General features: G+C 40.8%; 1 protein-coding gene across 4 annotated transcripts; it reads left to right on the forward strand.

Moving 5' to 3' along the window:
* Positions 1 to 26990, forward strand: LOC148112334 (uncharacterized). Of its 4 annotated transcripts, XR_015729485.1 has the most exons (35): positions 1 to 519; positions 799 to 831; positions 1124 to 1156; positions 2335 to 2370; positions 3274 to 3309; positions 4250 to 4288; positions 5114 to 5185; positions 5692 to 5730; positions 6158 to 6193; positions 6861 to 6896; positions 7283 to 7321; positions 8048 to 8116; positions 8271 to 8303; positions 8557 to 8589; positions 8967 to 9002; positions 10146 to 10181; positions 10526 to 10564; positions 11477 to 11548; positions 12075 to 12113; positions 12243 to 12278; positions 13171 to 13206; positions 13336 to 13374; positions 15012 to 15080; positions 15739 to 15771; positions 16199 to 16287; positions 16612 to 16822; positions 17608 to 17733; positions 19160 to 19248; positions 19549 to 19747; positions 20351 to 20485; positions 20897 to 20926; positions 21607 to 21695; positions 22427 to 22589; positions 23728 to 23986; positions 26857 to 26990. XR_015729485.1 is itself a non-coding variant. In XM_087876523.1 (34 exons), the coding sequence occupies exons 1-34, from the start codon at positions 469 to 471 to the stop codon at positions 23872 to 23874; spliced, it is 2298 nt and encodes a 765-aa protein (XP_087732649.1). In that variant the 5' UTR covers positions 1 to 468; the 3' UTR covers positions 23875 to 24067. The 4 variants fall into 4 exon arrangements, 2 of the variants coding, with proteins under 2 accessions (XP_087732649.1, XP_087732650.1); XR_015729486.1 differs by lacking the exon at positions 26857 to 26990 and having other exon boundaries at positions 19549 to 19751; positions 23728 to 24067; XM_087876523.1 differs by lacking the exon at positions 26857 to 26990 and having other exon boundaries at positions 23728 to 24067.
* Positions 26991 to 27343: the final 353 nt, after the last annotated feature.

Genomic DNA, 27343 nt, shown 5'->3' on the forward strand with positions numbered 1-27343 from the left:
TGCAGGTTCAGCTTCTTGGATGAGAAGGGAAACATTTTCAAAGAAAAACCAGAAAGTCCAGTTGCCTCTTGAAAAAGCACCTTTGGGACAACCATCACCTGGATGACTGAGAATCTCCAGAGACTTTCAGCCATGTGGTTTCCAATGTGTGACTTTGGTTCAATCTTTCTTTCATCCAATTTGGTATAGAAAAGTTACAGGAAGATGTGTTACCCATATGATGTTAAGACTTCACAGAGGGCAGAGACACAAGTTCTGCTTCTTAGTTTCACTTTGAGCATGGACAATGGAATAATAGTGCATGATGCAATGGAAACTTAACTTTTCCTTGCAAATAAAGTAACAATGAAGACATTGGGTTTGGGCAATGAGGCCTAAGGATTAAGATATTAAAATGTGCCAGTGGAGCTGAATAAACTCACTTAGAAGAACAACAAGGACCAGAAGAGCTGAAGAGCAACTAAGGAGATGCGTCTCCTTTTAATCTTTGCTTTGACTTTTACTCTTTCTGCACAGCAGGTAAGGCTAAATTTTGTGGGTTCCAATAGCCTTTCAGCTGGGGTGCCTGCAGATGAAACAAGTAAGCATTTTGTTGAGGTTCTCCCCATGCTTTAATTAATATTTCTTGATCAAGGGGTTGAAAATGCAGGCAGAGGGCTTTGAGTACTTAGTCTTTTAATCCAAAGAAAAATTCAGAGGTTCATTGGTGCTTAAGCCATATATCATATGTGGCTATATTACCTGTAAACATCTAAGGGACCTAACCCTAACCCTAAAGTTTTCTGGTTTTCATTTCAGGATAACAAGAATAATGCTGATGAAGAGTCTACGGTAAGTAAGTTACATCATGCTGGATGTCCTGATTTTTTTCGCCTTTGGGAAAATGTCTATCCTCCTATTGAGAAAAGAAAGAAAGAAAGATTAAAAAAGTCTAAGAAGACCATTAATTCCAGTTTGGGAGTTTTGGCCCTGTTGCTCGCTCGCACTTGTAGTGAGAAATATGTGTTTCCTATTTTGAAAAATGCAGCCATTCATATGTGTGCTATCTAGTGATGGAACAGTGTGAAAAGTCATATATGTTATTATGAGAGCATCAGACTGATACCCTTCATTTCCCTTGTAGGAAAGTGGCAATGAAATGATGACGAAAGTTCTAGTAAGTACAGAATACAAAATAACAGAATTGGAAGGGACCTTGGAAGTCTTCTAGTCCAGCCCCCTGCCCTGCCCATGGCAGGAGACCCTACCATTCTAGACAAATTACTGTCTGATCTCCTCTTAAAAGCTTCCAGTGATGGAGCACCCACTATTTCTGATTGTTTTCATTGTCAGAAAATTTTTCCTTATCTCGAGCTCTTTTCTTTGAGTCCTGAATTTCCTGGAGGCTAAAAAGCAACTAACATCAACTTACGGATTCGTATTTCCACCCACACTCACCAAACACCAATTCATAGTTACTGCAGTGAATTTCAGGACTTTCATTTTTAAGTTAAACTTATACCACTTTCCTGCTTAATTGATCAGCTTCAGAAAAATACCACAAAGGGGGGCCACAGACTGCAATGAAAACTGCATCCCACTCCCCATTCCAGCATGTCCCCCAAAGGTCCCCTTCATCCAGATAGGCAGAGGGCTTCCCCGTTGACTGCCTGTGTTCCCTGGTCAGTCCCACCTCAGCTGGCGTCCCCTAGTCAACCCTGATTTCAGATTTTGGCCTTTGCTCCAAAGCAGACAATGGCCTCCAGCCCATCAGCCTTGCTGCCAGCTGATTGGGCACAGGGGCCAGAGGGAGGTGGGAAAAACATCAGGGACAGGTCCCTCCTATCTTCCCTTCCCACACAGCCTACGGGTTTTGGAAAGTGTAGTTGGAAGGTGTGGAGGTGGTCACAACATTCCCTAATTTTATTCCCATTGGAATCATAGGTTCTGGCATTATATATATTACTCGATTTGAATTATTTGGTTCAAGAATGGTTGCCAATTTGGCCCAATTGAAGGCTACAAATGAACTGCTTGGTTCACAGAACCTGCAATTCACAAAATGCAGCTGCTGACTTCAGACAAGTCCCTAACTCTCTCTTTTGGGATCTGTGTTAGCAAAGCCATTTTGGAGCCTTCCCAGGGACCCTTTTTGAATAGAGGAGGGGGCCTGTGGAGAGTTTTTCCCCCCTCTAGTGAAGGATATCGCAACATCAGCAATATTAAGATGTGTGGGCTACAACTCCCAGAATTCTCCAGCTCAGAAAGGGAAATGATTGGAGTCCACCCATCTTAAAGCATGATATATATATTCTCATGTGAAAGTTGATCTAATACCCTTTGTTTCCATTGTAGGATGCACTGAGTGAGAAACATACAATGGAAATAATTGTAAGTAATTCTTTGACCACCTTTTTCTCTTTCATTGTGAAATATCTCTCTTGCATGCAATCAAGAGACCCTTTTGGGATTCTACCCCACCAAAGTTTGCCAGAAAATGCTCTGAAAGAGGGACATTCTTGTAGCAGTTGAAAGAGGAAATAAGATGCTGGAAATTGAGGATTTCAGCAGCTCCTTTTCATCACATGGCTACACTGAAAATCAAGTAGAGCACATGTAAATAGAGACATAAACCTACATATTTATTTATTTATTTATTTATTTATTTATTTATTTATTTATTTATTTATTTATTTCAATTTGTATACCGCCCTTCTCCTAGTGGACTCAGGGCGGTGAACAGCCAGAACTAAAACACATGCCAATACAAAATTTAAAATCATGAGTATATTTCACATTTGAACCTACTTGGAGGAGGAAGAGGCAGGGAGGGTAGAAAGGGGGGTACATGAAGAGGTACATAAAAAACAACATTCCATCATAAAGATGTCTTACCTGTATAGGTGTATAACTAATGGAAATCTTGATTAAGGAATGGAATGTGGACGTGTAGGGTGATGTTCTCAAAAGAGCATCGACACCCCCCCACCAAGTGCCATGTCTGGTATAGCTCCTGTTTCCTAATCTTATCTGTTTCAACCATTATTCCTCGAGTTTCCCAATGCATATTTTGATTCTGTGAATGTTGAAGGAAATTTAAAAGAGAAGGAAAAGCAAAAAGAACCCTCACACCACCATTAATTCAATTTGTTTTTAGAATCACTTCCTGTTTTGATAAGGAATGTGTGTACAAATTCATATCAATGATAGCTAGGATGGTAGTGATGGCATGGATTAGAAATGTCCTCAGTACTTTCATTGTGACAAAATTTGATGTGCTTGATTCTTTTATAGAATGCTTTAAATAAAAACGATATTGAAAAATTAACGGTAAGTCGCTCTTTCTTCATTTTCTGCTTTTTTTTCTTCTTTATTTTTGAGTAATATACTTCTTGTCTGCAATGAAGCATCCCTATGTTATAAGAACACTGACTCTCAGACCAAATTCATTTGGTTGTATGTCTTTTCAGAATTTTTCAGTCCCCAAGGAATCTTTGCCTTTGGGGAAGATTGCCCTGGACACTTTCTTTCTCTCCCTATAATTTCTTTCTTCTTTGGTGTGAGACCTGTGTGATCCAAATGCAGTTTTGTTGGTCAGTTGATGCATTTCCTCATCTCCTTTTCCAGCCTCTGTTTTACCAGGAAATGTGGAAAGGAGAAATAGGTATTTTTCAAACGATCCAAAAAATTATAATGAAACCTAAATCTTTCTCTGGGTTACTTAGTCCACACTTTAGTGTTGTATAAATTTCATGCAACCCTCTTCTGTTGGCTACAAATTCAAGTGAATTTCTGGGGTTTGCATAATATATTAAATATTAAGATGATCAAACAGTCTGCATTTCCACAATATAGTAAACAAAAAAGCAAACAAACAGATTAAAACTATCTAAATTTAGGAAGTTGTGCTGATACAGTTACCATGTTATTCTTTTGTCCTAGGATCACATACTATACAGATAGACCTTGACTTATGACTTATGACCTCAATATAGTCTGCCCATTATGGGCATAAATTGTGATGGTAACCATAAATTGGGTCACCCATGTGACTGACCTGGTTTTATGACCCTTTTTTGTGATGGTTTTATGACCTTTTTTTGTGATGGTTGTCAAGAAATGCCTCAGTCATTAGGGCTGGTTTTGCCACATACTGGAATGCGGTTTTCTGCAGAACTGTCCTAAATCAGGTTAGAGAAATCATATGCAATTTCATGTCATATGTGATTTCACGTCAGAATAGAAGCAATATCTTTTGTTTTATTTACAGGAGTGTATGGAAGACGAGTGTAAAATGGCTGATTTTGTGGTAAATACCTCTTTGTTCCTCCTCTGTTCTTTCCTTCTGAAATTACGCTCCTTCCATGTGATCGAGGACCCCTTTTGTGATTCCACTCCCACCCCAGCAACCATTGCCATTGTCCCCAGACCTTCAAGAAAGAAGGCAAGGCTAAAATCTTGGGCCAGCTTTGATAAAGCAGCTTCAGGCACTGTTTTACTCCTTAAAACGCAGCCACCATTGCACTGCTGTAAAGCAGGGTGCCCGAAAATGAGGAAGGGTTGGTGTGATTATTCATTATTGTTGTTGTTACCATTATTAGTGTTGGTGGTTCTAAATCTTGGCAACTTTAGTATGTGCGGACTTCAACTTCCAGAAGTCCCCAGCCAGCATGTAGCTGGGGAATTCTGGGAGTTATAGCTGTTATAACCATATAACTCTGGCTCCAAACCCTAATACCTCTTTACGTTGCTGTATGTGTCATCAAGGCCTTATGGAAATTATCCCCAGGAGAAATGTTTCACATTGGAAGGGTCCCTACAAAATTTATTTTCTTTACTTGTGGTTTTTCTCTCTGCAAAATATGAAATGCTTTCAACTCAACTATGAAGTTGAAATTGCACTCAAATTGAGTGGCTTTTTGGGAAAATCAGCTCTGACCTTGAAAGTACCTCTTGTACTTTCTCTGCTGATGTGAGGTCTTTCACATCAATATCCTCCATGGCCCTCCCGAATTTATTTTAATGGACTGCAGTGGCCCATGTAAGGCCCACCCAGATGCTCATATCATGTCCTGGCACAGCATAGTTATGAAGAAGTCCATAAAAGAGGATAATGATTTTTCTTTTCTTGTAGGACCTCCTGGAGAAGATGTTATATTTTTTTAAGGAAGTATCACATGGTGATAAGCCAATATATGACTTGATAGTAAGTAGATGTACACTTACATTATCTCATTTCTTCTATGTGTCCTATGTTATCCTTCTTAGATATGAACTGGTCAGACCTCTTAAACCTCACTCCCACCGAAGGATCTCCAGACATTTCAGGAAGAATTCCAGCAGGAAGAGGCACTGTTTTGACTATTGTCGGAAGCTGAAAGAGTCCGGCTTCACAGGCCTTCCCTCTGGCATAGGAGAAAAGTTTAAATGAGGATATCAGGAAACCTTTAGAAAAGCTGCACAATAATGAGCCTTTTAAGAAAAAAATCATAGAAAAACTATTTTCTCACAACATCTCAGAATGTTATTAATTCATGTGTCTTTTAGGTTTTATCACTCCATCTGTGATTGGAAAGGCACTGCTTCTATCTGGAGAATGAAATATATAGATGAAATTGATAGATGGTACTGAAGTTACCTGTGATGTTATAGTAATAATTATTGATAGTTATCTTATCAGAATAGAACTGATCCTCTTGGTTTCCTTTGTAGAAGGCACTTGTCAAACATGGTCCTCTGGCTGAATTGGTAGTAAGTAGCTTTGATTTGTCTTCTTCTGTTTCTTCCTTTAACTTCTTGCATCTGAACAAGCATCTCTTTCATTTTTCTTCCGTCAGTACTTAGAGCATTACAATAGTGGCGAATACCAGTATCTGTAGCTCAGGTATAGGAAGAGGGTAAAAGTTCATTCTCCAAGCTTGTGGGTTGGTTTCTGAATGTTTCATTACCAGACTAGGCAACATCTTCAGCAGAGTTTAGGGGATGTCAATGTCAGTATTCTGTTTATAAGGGCTTCGGCAGTGTAGGTGTCAAGTGAGGGTCTTGGGAAATGTTTTGTGATGAGTCAGTTGTGCATCTCCAGAATCTTGAGGGACAAACCCAGCAGGCAGAATAAAAACATTTGCCTTGTCTTTACATTTGTCTTTTAAACATCTGGCAACTTTTGTTTCCACTGCAGAATGAACTGAGTGAGGAACATACATTGGAAATAATTGTAAGTAGCTCTTTGACCATCTTCTTCTTTTCCATGGGAAATATCTTCCTGGCATGCAATCATGCCTTTTTAAAAAATCCCCACCTCCAACAGTCCCCAAACCTTAATGGGTGGGAATGGTTTGAGTGCTAAAATAACAGCTTTAGGACCTCAGGATGATCTAAAGCGTTTTGGTTTTTTTTTTTCTGGCCAGAAAATACTCCGAATCTCAGTTGACATTCTTGTAGCATTTAGAGGAGGATATATGATGCTATTGTGGGATTTCAGAAGCCCATTTTCACACAAATATGCATATTTAATGTCTATATTTCACATTTGAATTTATTTAGAGGAGGAAAAAGCAGAGGAAGTAGAAGTGGAGTACATGAAGCAGAATAAAATAACAACAACATCCATCATAAGAATACCTTAGATGTATAGGTGTATAACAAATGTGAAGAAAATGGAAAAGTGGAACAAAAGGAAAAAGACTCCTGAGAACTCTATTAATTTAAATGTGTTTTTTAGACTAAGCATTCCCCGTTGTGATAAGAAAAGTATGTTTCCTAAATTGAGGGAAGCAGCAATGCATGTTAATGATATCTAAGAAGGTAATGATGGCGGGGATAGAGAGGTCCTTGGGGGCTTTGAGTCAGAATAGAATTTGACATGCTTCTTTCCTTTGTAGAATGCTTTGAATGCAAAAGAAATTGATAAATTAATGGTAAGTAGTTCTTTCTTTGTCTTTTGCCTTTTCTTTGAGTAATATACTTCTTGCTTGCAATGAAGCATCTCTGTATTATGACAGCACTGACCCAAACCCAAACCCACTTCATTTGGTTATATGTGTGGACAAGGCCCCCAAGGATGTTTCGCACTGAGGAAGATTGTATTGAAAAGAAAATGAAAGGAAGAGTTTCAGAACACAGTTTACCCATGTGTGCCTTTTTGGCTCTGTCAGTCCCTGTTCTGATAACAAATGCATGTATCTCATCTGTAGAATGAAGCAATTCATATATATGATATCAAAGATGGTAGAGATGCCATAATTGGAGAAAACATGTGTGATGTCTTTTCAAAATAAAAGTATTATCTTTTTTGCCCTTGTAGAATATAGGCAAACGTCCAATTAATATTTTTGCGTTAATTGTAAGTATACGTTTCTTCATAATTCTTTGCTTTTTCTGAGTAATAGTCTTCTTGCATCCGAAAAGCACTCCATTTGTTAATTCACACCTCCCAGAAAGCATCTTCAGAGACCCCAGAGGAGAAACAGAGAAGACAGGGCCAAAATATTTCATCTGTTTTAACTTTTCTTTTAAAGCAGCTTCAGATAGCACTACACCCAGTAGCCAAGGGAGAAACTTATATTTTGGAATTGTTGCCAAGGGACACTTTTTGGATGGGGAGGGTTTCTCTAAAGTTACTTTACTTATTGTGGGTTTTTTTCTCTGCAAAATGGTAAACTGTTGACTCTAATGGTCTTTCTGTCAGATGCAATTTTCGTAGTGAGACCTGTTTCCTCATTTCCCTTCCCAGGATTAGTTTTATCAGAATTTGTTTTGGAAAGCCAGCTTGATTTTGCTCTCCTTGAAAAGGAATAATGAAGTTTCAAGATTCTGCTAATATATATTATGATAGTTTTCCTGAAATCCTTCTTGTAGCCTCCCTGATTATTCCTACCTCAAAGGCTGATGTGGCTCTACGTCCCTACTCTGATGTTGTGAGGCCATTCATATCAATATCCTCCGTGGCCCTCAAGGGCTCACCAGTTTATTTTAGTGGACTGCAGTGGCCCAGGCAACTTGTATCATGCATTTGCACAATGACAATGACTTGTGACAGATTCCATAATGGTTTTTCTTCTTCTCATAGTCAATTGGGAAAAAGATAGTACCTATTATCAAGAAAGCCAATGGTGGCAAAGGAGTGTCTAAACTGATAGTAAGTAGATACACACTTAATTTATCTCATTTCTTCTTTGTTTTCTATGTTGTCCTTCTTAGATGTGACCATAGTAACTCTCTGAAGACTCCCCCTCCCAATAGGTATACTGTCACACCATAATTATAAATCCATGCTTTTGTTCCCATTTTAGAGTATATTCACTGGTGGTGGTGATGGAAACATGGTAAGTAGGTTCTGTTTATTTTCTTCCCTTCATATTCTTCTTTGAACTGAACAAGCACCCATTTTATCTTTATTCCACCACCTAAAACACTGAGGGGGCCTCACTTTTAGTAAGAACTATGGGTTTCCTATTTGGAGAATGCAGCCATTCACATGTGTACTAGTATCCAGAGATGAAACAGTTGGAGAAGTCATCTTTTTATCATGAAGTTATCATGTGAGACTCAGACTCATATCCTTCATTTCCTTTGTAGGAAAATAGCAATCATATGTTGGAAAAAATTATGGTAAGTAGAGATTTGTTTCAAACCATCCAATCCAAAATGTTCTGGAGCACTGGTAGCGGAAATTTTGAGTAGTTCGGAGAACCAGTAAATGGCACCTCTGACTGGCCCCGCCCCCATCTATTCTCTGCCTCCCGAGTCCCAGCTGATCGGTAGGAAATGGGGATTTTGCAGTAACCTTCCCTGGAGTGGGGTGGGAATGGAGATTTTACAGTATCCTTCCCCTGCCACATCCACCTAGTCACACCCACCAAGCCATGCCACGCCCACCAAGCCACACCCACAGAACCGGTAGTAAAAAAATTTGAAACCCACCACTGCTCTGTATCATATATGTTGTCAGATGAGAATTGAACTGATATCCTTTGTTTCCATTGTAGAATGCACTGAGTGAGGAACATACAATGAAAATGGTTGTAAGTAGCTCTTTGCCTCTCCTCTCTCTTTTCCATGGGAAATATCTTTCTTCCATGCATTCAAGCTGATCGTTTTGGATTCAATCCCACCAAAATTTAGTAAATATACCAAGGTTTCATATTTAGGAAAATAGTAGTTATTTTATGATGAAAGATCTGATACTCACTCTTAAAAAAATTGCACACTTCCACCATCTCCAAAATTTGGGGAGTGTCTTGGGGTGTGTGGAGAACTTAAATAAGGGTTTTAGGACTCAGTATGGCCTAAATCTGTTTTTAACCTTTTTCTGAGCAGAAAATGCTCTGAATCTGAGCTGACATTCTTGTAGCACTTAGAAGAGGAATTTGCTATTGAGGGATTTCAGTAGCCCTTTTCCCTCCTATGGCTACACTGAAAATCAAGAAGAGCAGTATAAGTGGGGACACAAATACAATACACCTTTGAACTTACTTGGAGGAGGAAAAGACAGAGAGGGGACCTAGGTGAAGGGGAATAAAAAACATTCCATCAAAAAGATGTCTTGCATCTACAGGAAGTCCTCAACTTACAAACACGATTGAGGCCAAAATTTATGTTGTTAAGTGAGAAAATTGTTAAGTGAGTTTTGTTTCATTTTATGACTTTTCTTGCCTCATTTGTTAAGTGAATCACTTAACGAATATGACCAAGGACACTGCAACCATCATAACTATGAATCAATTGCCAAACATCTGAATTTTGATCATGTGACCACGGGGATGCTGCAATGGTCATAAATGTGAAAAATGGTCATAAGTCACTTTTTTCAATGGTGTTGTAACTTGGAATGGTCACTAAATGAACTGTTGTAAGTCGAGGACTCCCTGTATAGGTGTATAACAAAAGTAAATCTAGAGTAAGGGATGAAATATGATATGTAGGGCAATGTTCTGAAAAGGGTGTTGAACTCCATTAACTCTTGTTAAATTGTTTTTTTAAAATTAGAATACAATTCAAATTGTTTTTTAGATTCACTTTCTGAAAAAAGGGTGGTTGTTTCCTAAGTGGAGGAGAGCAGCAACTTATGTAAATGCTATCTAAGATGGTAGTGAGGGCATGGATAGAAAGGTCCTTGGGGTCTTCTATTAAGATAGAATTTGATGTGCTGCTTGTTTCCTTTGTAGAACGCTTTAAGCGCACAGGATGTTGAGAAATTAACGGTAAGTAGCTCTTTCTTCATCTTCTGCCCCCACTTATTTAGTAATATTCTTCTTGCCTACAATGAAACATCCCAGCATTACAACAACACTGGCCCCAAAACCCAAACCTACTTCTTTTGGTTGTATGTGTGGATAAAGGCCTTTTCAGAACTGTCCCCAAGGAACATTTTTCCACTGGGGAAGACTGATCTGAACAATTTCTTTATCTCTTTCTAATTTCTGACCCTTTTTGGCATGATACATCAGTGTGGTCCAAATACGTTTTGTTGCTCAGGTGGTGCATTGTAGAAGTCATATGTGTTGTGATGAAAAAATAGTAGCAATTCCGTTTCTTTTATTTATAGGATTGCCTAGAAGGCGAGTGTAGTATGGCTGATTCTGTGGTAAATACCTCTTTATCCTTTATTCTTCCTTGTGACATATTCTCTTTGCATGTGATCAAAGACCCCTTTTGTGATTCCATTCCCACCCCCAGCAACCATCACCATTCTCCCCAAAGCATCAAAAAAGAAGGCAAGACTAAACTCTTGGGCCAGTTTTGAATAAAGCAGCTTGAGGCACCTCTTGAGCCCATAAAATACCCTCACCACCTGCACTGTTGTAAAACAGGGTGCCCTAAAGTGAGGAAGGGTCCATGGGATTATCCATTATTGTTGTTGCTGTAGCTGTTATTATTCCTAATAATATTATATCTTCAAGGAAACAACCAAACTCAGAGAGCACCAAAGATTCCACAGGGTGTATATTTACAATCCAGAATCTTTAACCTAGAAGCTGTCTTGCAATCCACCATCCGAATGACCACATCCAATAAATTAGGATAGATATGCCGAGCTGACACTCTGGGAATTGGGCAGCCCATAAATGTAATGTATTATCATATCACCATCAAGGTTGTTCAGTTCTGGTTATGTAGAATGGGTGAGAAAAGGACTCAGTGTAGCTCCAGCTTGACTTTATTGTCCTTAAAAAGGAGTAATGAAGGCTTTGGATGAGCTTTCAGGATTCTGCTACTAAATCTGACAAAAATGTAGTAGTATTTTTGGAATCCCTGCCATGTTTTCCTTGACCTTGGTTGCTTCAAAAGGTTGATATGGCTTTACATACTTTCTCTGATGATGTGAGACCATTCACATCAATATCCTCCATGGCCCTCAAGGCTGCCCAGTGTACCAGTTTATTTTAATGGACTGCAGTGACCCAGGGTAGACCCACCCAGATATTTATGTCATGTACTGGAACAATGTAATGTAGGAATCCATAAAAGAGGATAATTTTTTTCTCCTTCTTTGTAGACCATCATAGAGAAGATGTTAAATATTTTTAAGGGAATATCACATGGTGATAATCTGATATATAACTTGATAGTAAGTAGATACACACTTCTCTCATTTCTTGTATGTCTTCTATGTTATCCTTGTCAGATATAATCTGATCAGTCCTCTTGAGATTCACTCTCCCCAAAGGAACCCCAGACATTTTAGGAAGAATTCCAGCAGGAAGCTATAAGCTCTTGGGAACATTTCAAGAAAGGCATTGTTTTGACTATTGTCAGAAGTTGAAAGGGTCTGACTTCACAGGCCTTCCCTCTGGCTTAGGAGAAACACTTAAACGAGGATATCAGGAAACTTTTAGAAGAGCTGACAATAATGTGTCTTTTAAGGAAAAAATCCACAAATTGCTTTGCTCACAATAAGAAGTCTCAGATTGCTGTTGATTCATGTGTCTTTTAGGTTTTATCACTCATTCTGCGATTAGAAAGGCACAGCTCCTATCTGGAGAATAAAAGATATAGATGAAATTGATGTATGGTATTGAAGTTATCTGTGATGGTGTAGTTATAATTAATAATAGTTATCAGAATAGAACTGATCCCCTTCATTTCCTTTGTAGAAAGAACTCTTCAAACATGGTCCTCTGGCTGAATTGGTGGTAAGTAGTTTTTATTTATAAAGAAATTCATTTTTATGGCATATGAAATGGCAGGGATAGCATGATAGGAGGAGTCATATATCTTCTCATGTGAGAATAGAGTTTTGATACACTTTGTCTCCATTACAGAATGAACTGAGTGAGGAATATGCATTGGAAATAATTGTAAGTAGCTGTTTTACCATCTTCTCCCTTTTCCATGTGAAATATCTTTCTTGCATACAACCATACTTTTTAAAAATTTCCTACCTTCAACCGTCCCCAAACCTTGATCGGTGGGATGGGTTGAGTGGTAAAAGAAAGGCTTTAGGACTAAGGATGGCCTAAATCTTTTTGGGATTTTTTTCTCCCCCAAAAAATCTCAGTTAATAGTCCCACTATATACACACACACACTCACACATACACACACACTATCCTCTTGTAGCTGCTACAAGACTATATATATATTGCAGATTTGTGTGAAAAGGGGCTACTGAAATCCTCTTTAATTATAAAATTATATAAATATATAATTTTTTCACATTTGAATTTACTTGGAGGAGGGAGAGACAGAAGAAGTAGAAGGGGGTTTGCATGAAGCAGAATAAAAACAACAACATTCCATCATAAGGATGTCTTACCTATAACGGTGTAGAACTAATGTGAATCTAAATTCAGACAAGAAATGTGGATATGTACTGTAGGACAATGTTCTCAAAAGAGTGTTGTCTCCCAAGTGCCATGTCTGTTAAAGCTCCTCTTTTTAAAGCAATCTTCTATCTGTTCATGAATAGGTACAATCTTTATTTCTCAGGTTTCTCAATGCATATTTTGAATGTTGAAGAAAATTGAAAAGAGAAAGAAAAGGTTAAAGAAGCCTCAGAACTCTGTTAATTCAAATGTGGTTTTTGGACTAAGCAGTTCCTATTGTGATAAGAAATGTGTGTTTCCTAACTGGAGGGAAGCAGTAATTCATGTAAATGATATCTAAGATGGTAGTGATGACACGGATAGAGATAAAGGTCCTGGGTGTCTTTGAGTCAGAATAGAATTTGACGTGTTTGTTTCCTTTGTAGAATGCTTTGAATGGAAAGGACATGAATAAATTAATGGTAAGTAGCTCTTTCTTCATCTTCTGCTTTTTTGTTAAGTGATAGTCTTCTTTGCATGCTGACATAGTTGGAGAAATCATGTGGGATATCGTTTCAAAATAAAAGTAATACCTTCTGTTTCCTTTACAGAATATAGGTAAAGATCAAGTTAAGAAATCTGAGATAATAGTAAGTAGATTTTTTTTTCAAATGCCATGATTTTTTTGAGTAATATTCTTCTTGCATGCCATAAAATAAGCCTCTTGTTATTCATACCTGCTAGAATGCCTTCTTCTTTTACCATCTTCAGAGACTCTGGAGCAGAAACTGAGCAGGCAGGGCCAAAATATTTCACCTGTTTCATGTGAAGCAGCTTCAAATACCTATTATATCCCCTAAAAAACACTGACTCCTAAACTGGAGTGATGGTTCCCCTGGGTTTATTTTATTTTATTTTATTATAATTTGTTAAACAAAAATGAGAACAAAAATAAAAGAATAAAAATACAGCAACAGGGACGATAGGCACATTAGTGCACTTATGCACGTCCCCTCTATTAACCACTTAACTATGATGTAAGATCCACGGAAGTCAATTTGTGACTGAAACTGAAAATTTGTAGCTGAAACAATTGAATCAGGTAGAGCATTCCAGACTTCAACAACTCTATTATAGAAATCATATTTTTTACAGTCAAGTTTAGAACAATTTACATTAAGTTTAAAGCGGTTGTTGGCGGCGTATTATTGTGATTAAAACAAAAAAAAATCATTTACAGGTAAAACATTACTAAGTATAATACCTAGGCCTGACCGCAAGTGATGCAGTTCTAAGTTATCCAAACTGAGAATTTCGAGCCTAGTAGCCTAGGGAATTCTATTGTGTACAGAAGAGTGCAAGACTTTTCTTGTGAAATACTTCTGAACCCGCTCAATTGTACTGATGTCAGATAAATGGTGGGGATTCCAAACAGTTGAACAATACTCTAAGATTGGTCTAGCATAAGTTTTATAAGCTCTAATTAGCAATGCAATGTTTCCAGAAAAAAAACTGTGCAAAATTACATTTACAACTCTTAATGCTTTTTTAGCAATGCTGTTACAGTGAACTTTGGAGCATAGATCGTCAGAGATAAGTACACTTAGGTCCTTGACAAAGTGAGGGTCATCAGATAGTTCAGTGCCATCTAGCTTATACTTGACATTCTGATTACATTTACCAATATGTAAGACAGAGCATTTATTGAATGAAATTTAGTTGCCAAATACATGACCATTCAGACACATAGTCGAAATCATTTTGCAAAACAACAGAATTATCTGTAGTATTGAATAATTTTATGTCATCGGCAAAAAGGATGCAATTGCTTTTAAGTTGAATAGCAAAGGGTTCTGAATAGCAAAGGGAGAAGCATATATTTTGGAATTGTCCCCAAAGGACACTTTGGTGATGGGAAATGTTTCTCCAAAGTTTTTCTTTTACCAACTTGTGGTTTTTCTCTTTGCAAAATGGTAAATTGTTGGCTCAAATGGTCTTCCTGTCAGATGCAATTTTGCTAGTGAGATGCCTTTCCTCATTTTGCTTCCCAGGATTAATTTTATTTATTAATTGGTTAATTGACTTAGCCTGCCTTGAAGGGTTGATATGGCTTTACGTACCCCTCTCTGGTGTTGTGTGGCCATTCACATCAATATCCTCCATGGCTCTCAAGGACTCACCAGTTTATTTTAGTGGGCTGTATTGGCCCAGGCAAGGCCCACACGTATCATGCACTGGAACAACTTCTAAAGGAATCCATAATGGTTTTGTTTCTTCTTCCTTATAGTCAATCGGGAAAAAGATAATACCTATTATCAACAAAGCTAAGGGTGGCAAAGGAGTGTCTATACTAATGGTAAGTTAACTTGTCTAATTTCTTCTATGTTCTCAATGTTATCCTTCTGAGATCCTTCTGAGGTAGTCCTCTAGAGACTGCTTCCCCCCCCCCCACTGATTTACAGACATTTCAGGAACAATTGCAGCAGGAAACAAAGGAGGGTATTATTATCACTATTGTTAAGACTTGAGAGATTCTGGCTTCATAGACCTTCCCTGTGGCTTAGAAGGAAAAGTCAAGAAACTCCATCAATATTTGTACTTTTCCTCAAGGTGTCTGTTTGGCCCCAATCACTCTATGTTGTGATAAGAAATGCATGTTTCCTATCTGAGTAATGAAATTATAATTATAAAAATATGATATGTATATCTAATGCTGAAATTGGCAATGACAGCATGGAAAGAAAAGTCATGTGTTTTTAGATGATTGGATTATTGGAAAGTAGCCATTTCCTTGGATCACAGCAGATGTTAAGTGATCTATCTGTTGACGTTGCCTATTCCTTTTGGTAGGAATGGCTTTATCTACTCTGCTCAAACCATCCCATTGCCATTAATACCCTCTGTTGACCTTAGTGACCCGCTCTGAACAAAGAGCAGTGGCCCAGGCCTGGTGCACACAAAGCCTCATAGGATTCACAGCCACTTCATAAAGATATTCTTTTGTTCCATTTTAGAGTATATTCACTGATGATGAAGATGAAAAAAATGTAAGTAGCTTCTGTTTATTTTCTGTCCTTGCTTTCTTTCATATTCTTCTTTGATGGAGGGAGTTACCCCTCTTATCTTTATTCCACCTAAACCAAAAGCATCTCCAGAATCCCCAGAGTATCATCACAACAGGAAGAGCCAAATTATTCGTCCAAAGGCATCTATAACACAGGATGCCTGTTTTTTTCTCTTTTTTGCAAAAGCAGAGCTGGTCCATGGCTGCAATTCTAGTGCTTGCTCCACACCTTCCTTCCCCTGCTATGTTCTGGGGATTAATCCTTAGCAGAGGCCCTCCCAAGAGGTCTTTGACTCAGAAGCCATGTAGAAAGGCTTTTCAAGGCACGGGTTGCGGTTGGCCGGTTCGAAAGTCAAAGTTGTATTTTGCAGTAAATTCATTGGCTTGGTTCATCATTTTCTCTCTTCCAGGGTCTCCCTTATTATCAAAATGTCCCTGTGGGACTCCATCCTGGGATGTCTGTTTATATGCAAGGCACAGTGCCTGAACACAACAATAGGTGAGGTTTCTTTGGGGGCTCACAGAAGGGCAAGAGCTACCTCACTGAAAATAATAGTGATAAGTTTATTATGTCCAATTATCCAATTGCATGCCAAGATTAAACCCTTTCTTAATTGTTTGAATAGTTCAACTTCCTGCTTTTTCCAACTCCCAAGTAAGCCATAAGAGCTAGGAACTTGATTCTTCTTTTAAACCAACAAACCCAGCATCCTACAGATTCTAGCTTCAAGGCAAAGGAGAAGGAAGGGGCAGAACTCTACTCTGAGATTCCTGAACCTCCCATTTAATTTTCCGCTTATCTTGTCCTCTCTCTCTATTCCAGAACCTGGGTGAACTTCCAGATGGACTTTGCCTGTGGCCAGGATAAGGAGGCTGATGTTCCCCTCCACTTCAGGTCTCACATTAATGCAGAGACAGTTGGGCTCAGCACACTTCAGGCTGGCAGGTGGGGAAAGGAAGAGAAATTCTTGAATCCCTTTCAAAGGGGTGAGCAATTCGAGGTCATCTTGATTGTCTATGATTTCGGATACCAGGTTGGTACGCATGACAGAGGCTCCTTTGGGGCTACAGGGGCCTCTTTGTTTCCCCCTTAGAATTCACCCTTTGCCTGGAATGAGCCACAAATGTATTTAATACCGAATTTCCCAACTTCGTATCTTCCATGTAGGGTTTAAGTGATGTACAAATAGTCTTCGTTTAGTAACAACTGAGTAATTGATGTGGTTGCTAAGTGAAACCATGGCTGTGTTTCTGATCAAACTTTAGCTTTTATTTGGTTTGCAGTCCTGTGAAGGCAAAGTTACTATTTCATCAGTGTCCTAACTACAAACAATCACTAAATGAGGATGACCTGTAACTGAAGGGAAAACCTTTTGATCTGGAGGGAAAAATGGGTATTCAAGAGCCGAGGTGGCACAGTGGTTAGAATGCAGTACTGCAGGTTACTTCTGCTGACTGCCAGTTGCCTGCAATTTGGCAGTTCAAATCCCACCAGGCTCAAGCCTTCCATCCTTCTGAGGTGGGTAAAATGAGGACCCAAATTGTTGGGGGCAATATGCTGACTCCGTAAACTGCTTAGAGAGGGCTGGGAAGCTCTGTGAAGTGGTATATAAGTCTAAGTGCTATTGCTATTGCTATCATTGAAATAAAGGCCTCTCCCTTTTTACATGTACATATTAACCTTTTTGACCCCCTCTAGGGGCTCCCTTGCTCACCTTTGGGGTGGGATGTGTTTCTGGGCAGAATAAACAGGGTTCTTTTGCAAAGAAAATGCACCTCCCAACTGAGACTTGATCCCTTTGGCTTTGCCCTCTGATAGATCCTGGGGAACAGGAAGGTCTTATGCAACTATAGGCACAGAATCCCCTCACAAAATGTCCAGCTCATTAGGATTGATGGAGATCTGGAACTGCAATCTCTGTCTGTAATGGGAGGACCAATGATGGTAAGTATTTGTTTTGAGATGTTGGCACTTCCTGATCTTGGATCTCTCTTTGGGGATTGATTCTCCAAGCTATCACTTTCTCTTTCCCCTCTCCAGTCACTCTTCTCATACACCTTTCTTCATCCCTACAAATGGTGGCCCTTTTGGGTCCTCAGTTGTGTTGGCTTATGACTCTGCATGCTAGCAAAAATAACCATCCTGGAGTGATGCTAGGACCAGCATCTGAACAGGGAAGAAATTTATCCCAGGCCAAGATCCTGTTTTATCCCTTGCAGATGAATATAAAGAAGTGCTTCTCAATTTAACAATATTAAAATGTGTGGCCTCAACTCCTAGAATGGCTTAGCAGATGCCCACACATTCTTATTAACAAACACCAACAGCCAAGAATTATGTGATGGCTGAACACGGCAGCCTGTGTCTTCAGTCACAAGGGGAACTGTGGTGTAGAGTGGCACAGTGGTTAGAATGCAATATTGCAGGCTGACTCTGCTCACTGCCAGGAGTTCAATCCTGATTGGCTCAAGGTTGACTCAGCCTTCCATCCTTCCGAGGTCAGTAAAATGAGGACCCAGATTGTTGGGGGCAATAGGCTGACTCTGTAAACAGCTTAGAGAGGGGCTGTAAAGTCCATGTTGTTTGTGCCCCTCAAGTGCCACTTCCTGCCTCAGCCCGACTCAGCACAGCTACCTCTTACCCTAAACTATGTCCCAGTTAGAATTTTTATGGTGCTCATTTCCTGCTGCTGATTGGACCAACAGGCAGGATTCAGATGTTTGCTACTGATCCACTGAGCACCCATAAAGCAGAACCGGTCCATGGCGGCAGTTCTGGTGCTTCCTCCAGCCTTCCTTCCCTGCCACGTTGGGGGAATTAATCCTTACAGAGGCCCACCCAGGAGGTCTTTGGTCGACTCAGAACCTCCTGGAAAGGCTGATACAAGGCACAGGCTGCGGTTGGCTGGTTTGAAAGTCAAAGTGTCAAGTTCGACGCGTGCTCATGCTGTTGCAGCCATTATTGCTTTTCAACTTGCCATTCATCAAGGGGGGAGGGGCGAGGAAGATTGGAATGTCAGTGCCAGACAACAAGAAACTGTCTCATGGGAAGCAAGGCCATTTCAACAGGTGTTTGACAGAGCCATGGACATCTTCTCACAACAATACCTCTACACCTAATTGGACAATGTGACCTGCATTAATGGGGGGAGGGAAAGTTCTATACTTTATCTATACGGGACACGTAGGAGTTAGCTAGAGCTGGTTTTGCTTTCATGCTGTGCTGAAAAGATGTACTCAGTAAAGTTTTGCATTAAGAGATTCGATCATCTCAACTTTGCTAGCTTGATTGGGTTTGTCAGTCAGAACCTTGACACAAAGTTCTGTTTTGCAATAGTCATTGGTTTGGTTCATCATTTTCTGTCTTCCAGACTCTCCCTTACCATCATCCTGTCTCTGATGGACTCCATCCTGGAATGTCTGTATATATGCGAGGCAAAGTGCTGAGAAACTGCAACAAGTAACGTTCCTTTGAGGGTTCACAGGAAGGGCAAGATTACTCAATAGTGTTAAGATTATGATATTGTTAAGGGAAGGTTAAATGATTCTATGCCAAGGTTAAAGTCTTCCTTAATTCTTTGGACTACTTCTTCCAACTACAACTAAGATTGATGGCTAGGAACTTGATTCTTCTCTTCAAGCAAAAACCCAGCCTCCTGTAGATTCAGGGCAAAGGAGAAGAGGGAGTGAAGACCTCTACTCTGAGATTCTTGCCCCTCCAATTTAATATTCCTCTTCCCTTTTCCTCTCTTCCTTCCAGATTCAGGGTGGACTTTGCCTGTAGCAAATTTCAGGATGCCGACATTCTCTTCCACTTCAACCCTCGCTTTAGTCAGGGGACTGTTGTGCTCAACTCATATCAGTCTTACAGGTGGGGAAGGGAAGAGAGACACAAGAATCCCTTCCAAAAGAGCGAGCATTTTGAGATAATCTTCATTGTCAATGAGGCCGAATATCAGGTTGGTACGTGTGACAGAGGTTCCTTTGGGACTGCAGGGACCTCTTCATTCCCCCACCCCCTTTAAATACACTATTTGTCTAGAATGAACCACAAATGTATTTAATACTGACTTTCTCAACGTCATATCTTCCAGATAAGGTTTAAGCGATATGGAAGCAGTCCTTGTTTAACAATAATGGGGCCAGCAATTTAGTCATTAATGGGGTCAAAATATGACTGTTTTTTATTGGACTTCAGCTTTTCTTTGCTTTGCAATCCTGTGAAGGTTGTAAATGCCAGTGTCAACTTGCAATGCTTTCAAGTTTCAAGCTAGTTGCGAAGTTACTATTTCATTAGTGTCCTAACTGCTAACAGTCACTAAATGAGGACGTCCTGCTGCAGAATGGAAAACCTTTTGGTCCAGGGGGGAAAATATATATCAGTGAAGGACTCTCTCTTTTTACATGTATTCATTTTAACCCTTTTGATCCCCTCCATAACTCTGCTTACTATTCAGATTTGGGGTGGGATGTGTTCCTGGCAAGAATAAACAGTTTTTTCCTGCAAAGAAAATGGGTGATCCCAACTGAGACTTGATCCTTTCAACTTTACCCTCTGTCAGATCCTGGTGAACGGGAACCCCCTCTGCAAGTTCAGGCACAGAATCCAACCCCAGTTTCTAAAGTTCATTAACCTTGATGGAGACTTGGAGTTTCAATCTCTGACCATGGTGGGAGGACAAATAGTGGGGAACCTGGTAAGTGTTTGCTATCAACCCTTGATCACTTTTTAGGAATAAATACTGAGTTGATTCAATCTCCAAGCTGTCACTTTCTCTTTCTCCCCTCCAGTCATTCTTCTCGTACATTTTTCTTAACCGTTAAGAATTGCAGCCTTTTGGTCATCAGTTGTCTTGGCTTACAACTCTACAAGCAAGCAAAAATAAACTAGGACCAGCAGCTGCACAGGGAGCAGTTTTACCCCAGGCCAAGGTCCTGCTCTCCCCTTTGCAACTGTCCATGAAGCAGAGTTTCTCAGCCTGGCAACTCAACTCCCAGAATGGCTTAGGAGATGCCCACACATCCTTATTAACAAACACCAACAGCCAAGAAGTGTGCAATGGCTGAGCACAGTTTTTAACACCTTCTTTGTATTTCTCTCTCATCAGCTGTTGACAGGCTCTGCAGTCTACTACCCAGTAAGTGTCAAAAGACATGCTAATTCAGCCTGTCTCACTGCTTAATGTTTGGTCTGGTTAATGTTTGGTCTGGTTCACCAAGCCTATAAAATCACACAGAAAGGGGAGGAAAGCAACAGTGACTGGAATATTTAAGGGAAAATCAGCTTCTTTACTGTTAAGAAGGGGGGTTAATATTAGTCCATTTGCCCCATGTTAAAATCTGCACAAGGAAGCCAGCACTTAGAACCAAAGTTTATGATTTGCTCGGTAAAATCAGTCTGTTGTGATAAACCGGGGTTTTCACAGGGTTTGATAAATAAAATTCAGCAGCCATGCCAACCCCATCACAACCCCATCTATCTTTGTGTTCATTGCCCATTGCCATGGTGGCTCTACCTAGACTGCCATCTTGACTGTTTTGACCACAGCCCACTGAGAAGACAAAAGCTTGAACCCAACTGGTGTCTTACTTTTGAGCCCCAAAATTACTTGACTGGTTAAAGGCAGGGATGCTTGTAACCGCATGGAATGCAGGAAAAGATAAGATCCAAGATAAGATCTCACAAGCTGCCTTCTGCCATGTTGTGGAACTCAAGACCTACTGGACTGCAACTACCTTGACCCACAGGTAGTGGGGACAAGAGCTGCATGGTTGGACAGGGGGCGCTAAGTGTAACCTGGATTCTTGCCTATTTCAGCCGGTGCCCTACATAGGCAACATTCCTGGAGGTCTGGGACCCAACAAGACCATCACAATGCGAGGCTTTATTCTGAAGAATGCTACCAGGTTTCGGGTCTCTCTCTTTTTTTTTTTTTGCAGGGCTGGTTTGGATTTGGCACAGCAAAATATCAGTGTTAGGGCCTGTCGTAGACCTTTCTCAGTTGATGTCCTTTCTCTGACTCTCCCATCTCCTCTGTACATCCACAGGGTCAACTCAGAGGACAAGGAGGTGAAGGAGAGTGGAAGCAAAATTCCACATGTAGTCTTTGGAACTCACTGCCACCAGAAGAAGCAAGGGCAGTTAGCTTAGGGCAGAGTTCCCCAAAGGGGGACATCTGACATGCCATGAAAGGATTGACGAATTGTTTAGGAACTCTAGCTAAGGAGATGGCTGTAAAGAATGATTAAGATCGGAATAGTCCATTAAGCAAGACCAGCTTTTTTTCATTAGAAGAATGCTATTCACTACTAGACTGCTGCTGAATATGCATTTTTTTTCATATGTGTCTATCTCATTTATTGCTTACAAAAAGTTGGTTTGATTGTGGCAGAACGTGAATACAATGAATAAATACCTAAAATGATAAATAGAACTTAAATATTCAGCAACAGTCTACCAATAAATAATATTTACAAAGAGGAAGAAGAGCTGTTTTTTTTTTCTTGTAGCCTTCCCCCATGGAGGGATCTGTCAGGCTCCTATTGCATTAAGGGGCTGGGGAAGGGAGAATCAGATTTCCTTTTTATTTATTCCAAGATCTAGTCTTCAACGCCTGTTTTTTCCCTCTCTTTCCAAGGTTTGTAATTGATTTAAAGGCTGGCCAGAATATTGCTCTGCACTTTAATCCACGCATGAAACCATGGAGATATGTGGTGCGCAACACTTATCTGAATGGCACTTGGGGAGCTGAGGAAGATGAGCTGTCCTTTAATCCTTTCCAATTCGGGCAATATTTTGAGGTGAGTTGGGCGATTTCAGCAGGAGGGAGGTCACAAAACTCAAGATGGCAGCCACAGCTATTCAACTGATGCTATCACCCCTATTTTATCTGACTTGGGTGGACAGCCTGGATACCATCCCATCCAGTGGTGGGCTTCAAATGTTTTTACTACCGCTTCTGTGGATGTGGCTTGGTGGCTGTGTCATGGCTTGGTGGGCATGGCTTGGTGGGCGTCGCAGGGGAAGGATACTGCAAAATCCCCATTTCTTTCCCAATCCAGGGGAAGGTTACTGCAAAATCTCCATTCCCCTCCCACTCCAGGGGAAGAATACTGCAAAATCCCCATTTCCTTCCCAATCCAGGAGAAGGTTATTGCAAAATCTCCATTCCCTCCCACTCCAGGGGAAGGATACTGTAAAATCTCCGTTCCCTCCCCAATCCAGGGGAAGGATACTGCAAAATCCCCATTTCCTCCCGATCAGCTGGGACTTAGGAGGCAGAGAATAGATGGGGGCAGGGCCAGTCAGAATTTTTACTCCCGGTTCTCCAAACTACTCAAAATTTTCACTACCGGTTCTCCAGAACTGGTCAGAACCTGCTGAAACCCACCTCTGATTCCATCAAAGAGCTTGTTTGGGTTGGCCGACAAGCAGGCAGGCAGTGAGGAGGGGAGAGAAGACCCGGCAAGTGCTTTCCAGAAGTGTAAGACTCCATCCCCCATAATTCCCAGCTAGCACAGCTTTCAGGAATTGAAATCTAGTGGAGAAGAGTGGAATTGCCTTGTCAGAAGGGCATTCAGAATCATGCGTCAACATTCCGACTGACAAACCGAACCAAAGCAAGCATGGCCGAGACGATCCCATCTCTCAATGCAAAACTTTATTGAGTACATCATTTTGGCAAAGATGAGGACAAAACCAGATCTAACTATTTCTCGCACAAACCTACATAGTTAAAGTTTAGATTCTCCTTCCCCCTGTTAGATCAGGTCACATTGTCCAATGGAGTCTCCTGCTATAGAAAAGACTTTTGGCTCTGGTAAACACCTGATTTTGATGCAAGCTGTGGATGGCATAGGCAGCAGACTGTCCTGCCTGGAGGATCGAAAGTGATCCAGGTGCTGATTTGCCAGACTAATATCCTTCCTCTCTTCCCAGATCTCGATCTCCTGTGACAACCACAAGTTCAAGGTTTATAACAGCGGCCGTCACCTGTTCAACTTTGCCCATCGTTATGCCACTATTGGACACATCCGCACTTTCAAGATTAGTGGAGATGTGACCCTTTCCTATATCAAGTATTAAGCAATGGAGGGGAGGGGGAGAGACCTCAGTAGCAGCACAGATCCCCCCTCTTTTCTCTCTGTCTGCCAGTACACTTCGAATCCTGCTGAATTTGAGTAGTCTACAAACTCCAGTAAATAAATCAGTCAATTAAGCAATCAGACTCAAGAACAATATTAAGCAGCATTTTCAATAAAGCATCTTCATCAAGGAATGCAACAGGCTTATCTTTCCGCCTTCTGAATTTGATCTGTAAATGATACAAAGCATTTTGTTAAAAAGTTGGTATCTTCCAGTTGTGTGGGAACAATGTTTCTCAAACTTGGCGAATTTAAGATGTGTGGATTTCAACACATCTCCCAGGTATCCCGATCTCCTATTGGGTCCTGATCCATTTTATGGCTTTGTATAATCTACAGACTGCAGGGTGGATGGATTGAGAATGGAACTTTTTCAAAGGGGCAAACAAATTCCCAACTTCCCTAAAGCCTAGGATGCCACAAAGACCAAGTCTCTCCATTCACACAGCTTGTTTTAACTCTGGTGAGCTTGGGGGGAGCTTAGTGTGAACTCCACCCAAGTGATAAATTCACCATTCATTCTCCAAAATGTGGGAAATCAGTAGCCTATTAAATGTGTTGTGTGAAACCGACCCAAGTAGTTGATCCAATCAAAGGGACTGCTGCTGGGTTACCCTTTGCTTTGCTTCAGAATGAGGTCTTCCAGAATCCCCTGACCCAATTGTACAACATGTGCTGTAGAGTGAAAAATTGAGATGACAAGTGGTGCACAATGTTTCTAGTCCTCTTGAGGACAAAACAGTGTCTTTACTCTTAGAAAGGCCCAGCAGTTCAAACACCTCTGTAGGCCAGAATTATTGGTCTGGAGCTTAAAAATATGGCTTCAAATTCAAACTTGGACGACTATCTATAACCTACTTAAATACCAGTTGTGAGGAAATGCAACGCTTGCTTGCTTTGAGACACTTAAAGTAGAACATAGAATAATAGGGTTGGAAGGGACCATGGAGGTCTTCTAGTCCAACCACATGCCCATGGTAGGAGATTCTATACCCGTGTTGGTGAACCTATGGAATGTGTGCCAGAAGCGGCACGCAGAACCATCCCGTGAGGAATGTGCAGCTTTGCTGGCTCCTCTTCTGTGTTCCTGTGCACACATGTGCACCAGTTAGCTTGCTGTCGCGTGCGTGGGAGCGGCGAAACCCAGAAGAGCGGCGTTCCGTCACACATGTGCAGCCCGGCACCTAAACCTCTGGGTTTATGTCACGTGCATGTGCGATGGCCAGCTATTCATTGTGTACGTATCCGTGCCAGAAACTGGAAGTTCGGGTGCCGGCTCCCGTATGTATGACGGACCGCCACTCTTCCGGGTATTGGCGCTCCCGCGTGTGCAAAGGCCAGCGGGGCCGTGCATTCCTCGCAAGATGGTTTCATGTGCCATTTCTGGCACGCAGGCTGCCACGCGGTGATGTAACAGGTTAGCCATCACTGTCCTATACCATTCCGGACAAATGGCTGTCTAGTCTCTTCTGAATTACATCGCGGTTTGGAATATGGGGTTGAAAGGGGGTTGGTGTTCCTGATAGCAATTATGTGGGTGCTTTGGGCATTGATGGGTTTGGATTTTCTCAAAAGAGATGACACAGGTGAAAGCAGGTTAAGTACCATGACTAAACTTGTCACCTCCAAAGTACAAGTAAACTCAAATCACGACCACAATTGAGCCCAAACTTTATGTTGTTAAGTGAGACATTAGTTAAGTGAGACATTGCCCCATTTGATAACCTTTCTTGCTTCAGTTGTTAAGTGAATCACTGCAGTTGATAAGTTAGTAACTGTTCTGTCCCAGCTATGGACCCCAAAGAACTCAGCACACACAAAGTCTGTACAAACCTTAGTTTATTCAAATAAAATCATTTTTTTCTTCAAACAAAGGCTGTTAATTAACTTTCTTAACAGCCTGCAAGAATCCAAAGAATAAATAATCGTAATCTTACTATGGTTGGCAGAAAGTCCTGAAGCAATTTGCAAAGAACTAAGATCAAGGCACGAAGGTATGTGAACTAAGTTGTTCCCTGCAACTTGCTTCAGTCGGTGTTCCTCCTTAAATAGGCTAAGGGAGTGGCCAATTAGCCCCAAACCTTACTCTCGAGGAGACTTCCTCCTGAGAAGCCATTCCTGCCTTTTGGCAGCTCTGCGCGCCTGTGCATCGAGAAGAGGCTCCTCCTCTTCACTTATGGGAGCTTCTGGAGGTTCTGAAGGCCCTGGCTGAATCCCCGCCTCTGGCACCACATCTTCTCCAGCCTCCTCATTGTCTGACTCGAGTGCCAGCTGCACAGGCTGCTGGCGCGACACCACACTAGCCTCCTCGCTGTCGGAATCAGCTACTAGCTGCACAGGCCACTGACGGGCCACAACAGTAACCTGTTTGTTAAGTGAATCTGGCTTCCCCATTGGCTTTGCTTGTCAGAAGGGCACAAAAGGGGATCACGTGACCCTGGGACACTGCAACGGTCATAAATATGAACCACTTGCCAAGCATCTGAGTTTTGATCACATGATCATGGGGATGCTTCAAAAGGTTGTAACTCTGAAAAACGGTCGTAAGTCACTTTTTTCAGTGCCGTTGTAACTTTGAACTGTCACTAAATGAACTGTTGTAAGTTGAGGACTACCTGTAATACATTTTAAAGAAATGCATCAAGAGCTGAAATCTGTTCTTTTCCTTCTGTTTATCCAGTTATTTGTTTTTGCCACATCTCGGTGCAATTTTTGTTACTTTCCCTGATTCTGGTTTAGTGCCATTTTGGAAAAGCCCAGTGGCCTAGAGGTGGAGCTCTTGCCTCACAATCGGGAGGTTGCGAGTTCGATCCTAGGTAGAGGCAGATGTAGAGTCTCCTGCTTGGGCAGGGGGTTGGCCTGGATGACCTGCAAGGTCCCTTCCAACTCTGTTAATCTGGAACTGTTTCTTGTCTAATTACAGCAGATACAATCACATCCTGGGACTTGTTGGGCCACTCATTCTTATCTTTATGGTGTTGCCAGTATTGGATACTCTTTTGTGTGGCTTCCTTGTATTTCATAAAGCCAATCAATTAAGCCAACACACTGTTTTCCGTCAAAGGGACTTTTGCTGCTTTTGGAAGTCTTTCAGAAGGGATTAACTTCTTGTTTGGAAAAAGTGAGTTAAGCCCTGATAAAGAATTATAAAAAGACATCTGATGGAAAGAGCATCTTGATTACATAAAGTCATTTTGAGAAGGTTGATGAATCAAAATATCAGGGTTTTGGCACCAGAAACAAAGTACAAATAGGGAGTTATGAAATGCCTCTCCTTTTAGAAGTAATATTCCTCAAGAGGAACCTGGATTAGACTTGGTCCTTACAGGGAGATTGAGATGGAATGGAGGAATTAGAGAAAGATGTGTTACCTGTATGAAGTTATAAGTTCATAGGGAACAGAGATACAA

Source organism: Pantherophis guttatus, chromosome 10 (assembly GCF_059756535.1).
Source record: "Pantherophis guttatus breed Tessera chromosome 10, ASM5975653v1, whole genome shotgun sequence".
NCBI classification, from domain to species: Eukaryota; Metazoa; Chordata; class Lepidosauria; order Squamata; family Colubridae; genus Pantherophis; species Pantherophis guttatus.

Coding starts and splice junctions, on each gene's coding strand:
- LOC148112334 (XM_087876523.1), top strand. CDS start 469: ATGCGTCTCCTTTTAATCTTTGCTTTGACTTTTACTCTTTCTGCACAG. Junction 6,194..6,860: donor AACATACATTGGAAATAATT/GTAAGTAGCTCT, acceptor TTTCCTTTGTAG/AATGCTTTGAATGCAAAAGA. Junction 20,927..21,606: donor GCTCTGCAGTCTACTACCCA/GTAAGTGTCAAA, acceptor TGCCTATTTCAG/CCGGTGCCCTACATAGGCAA.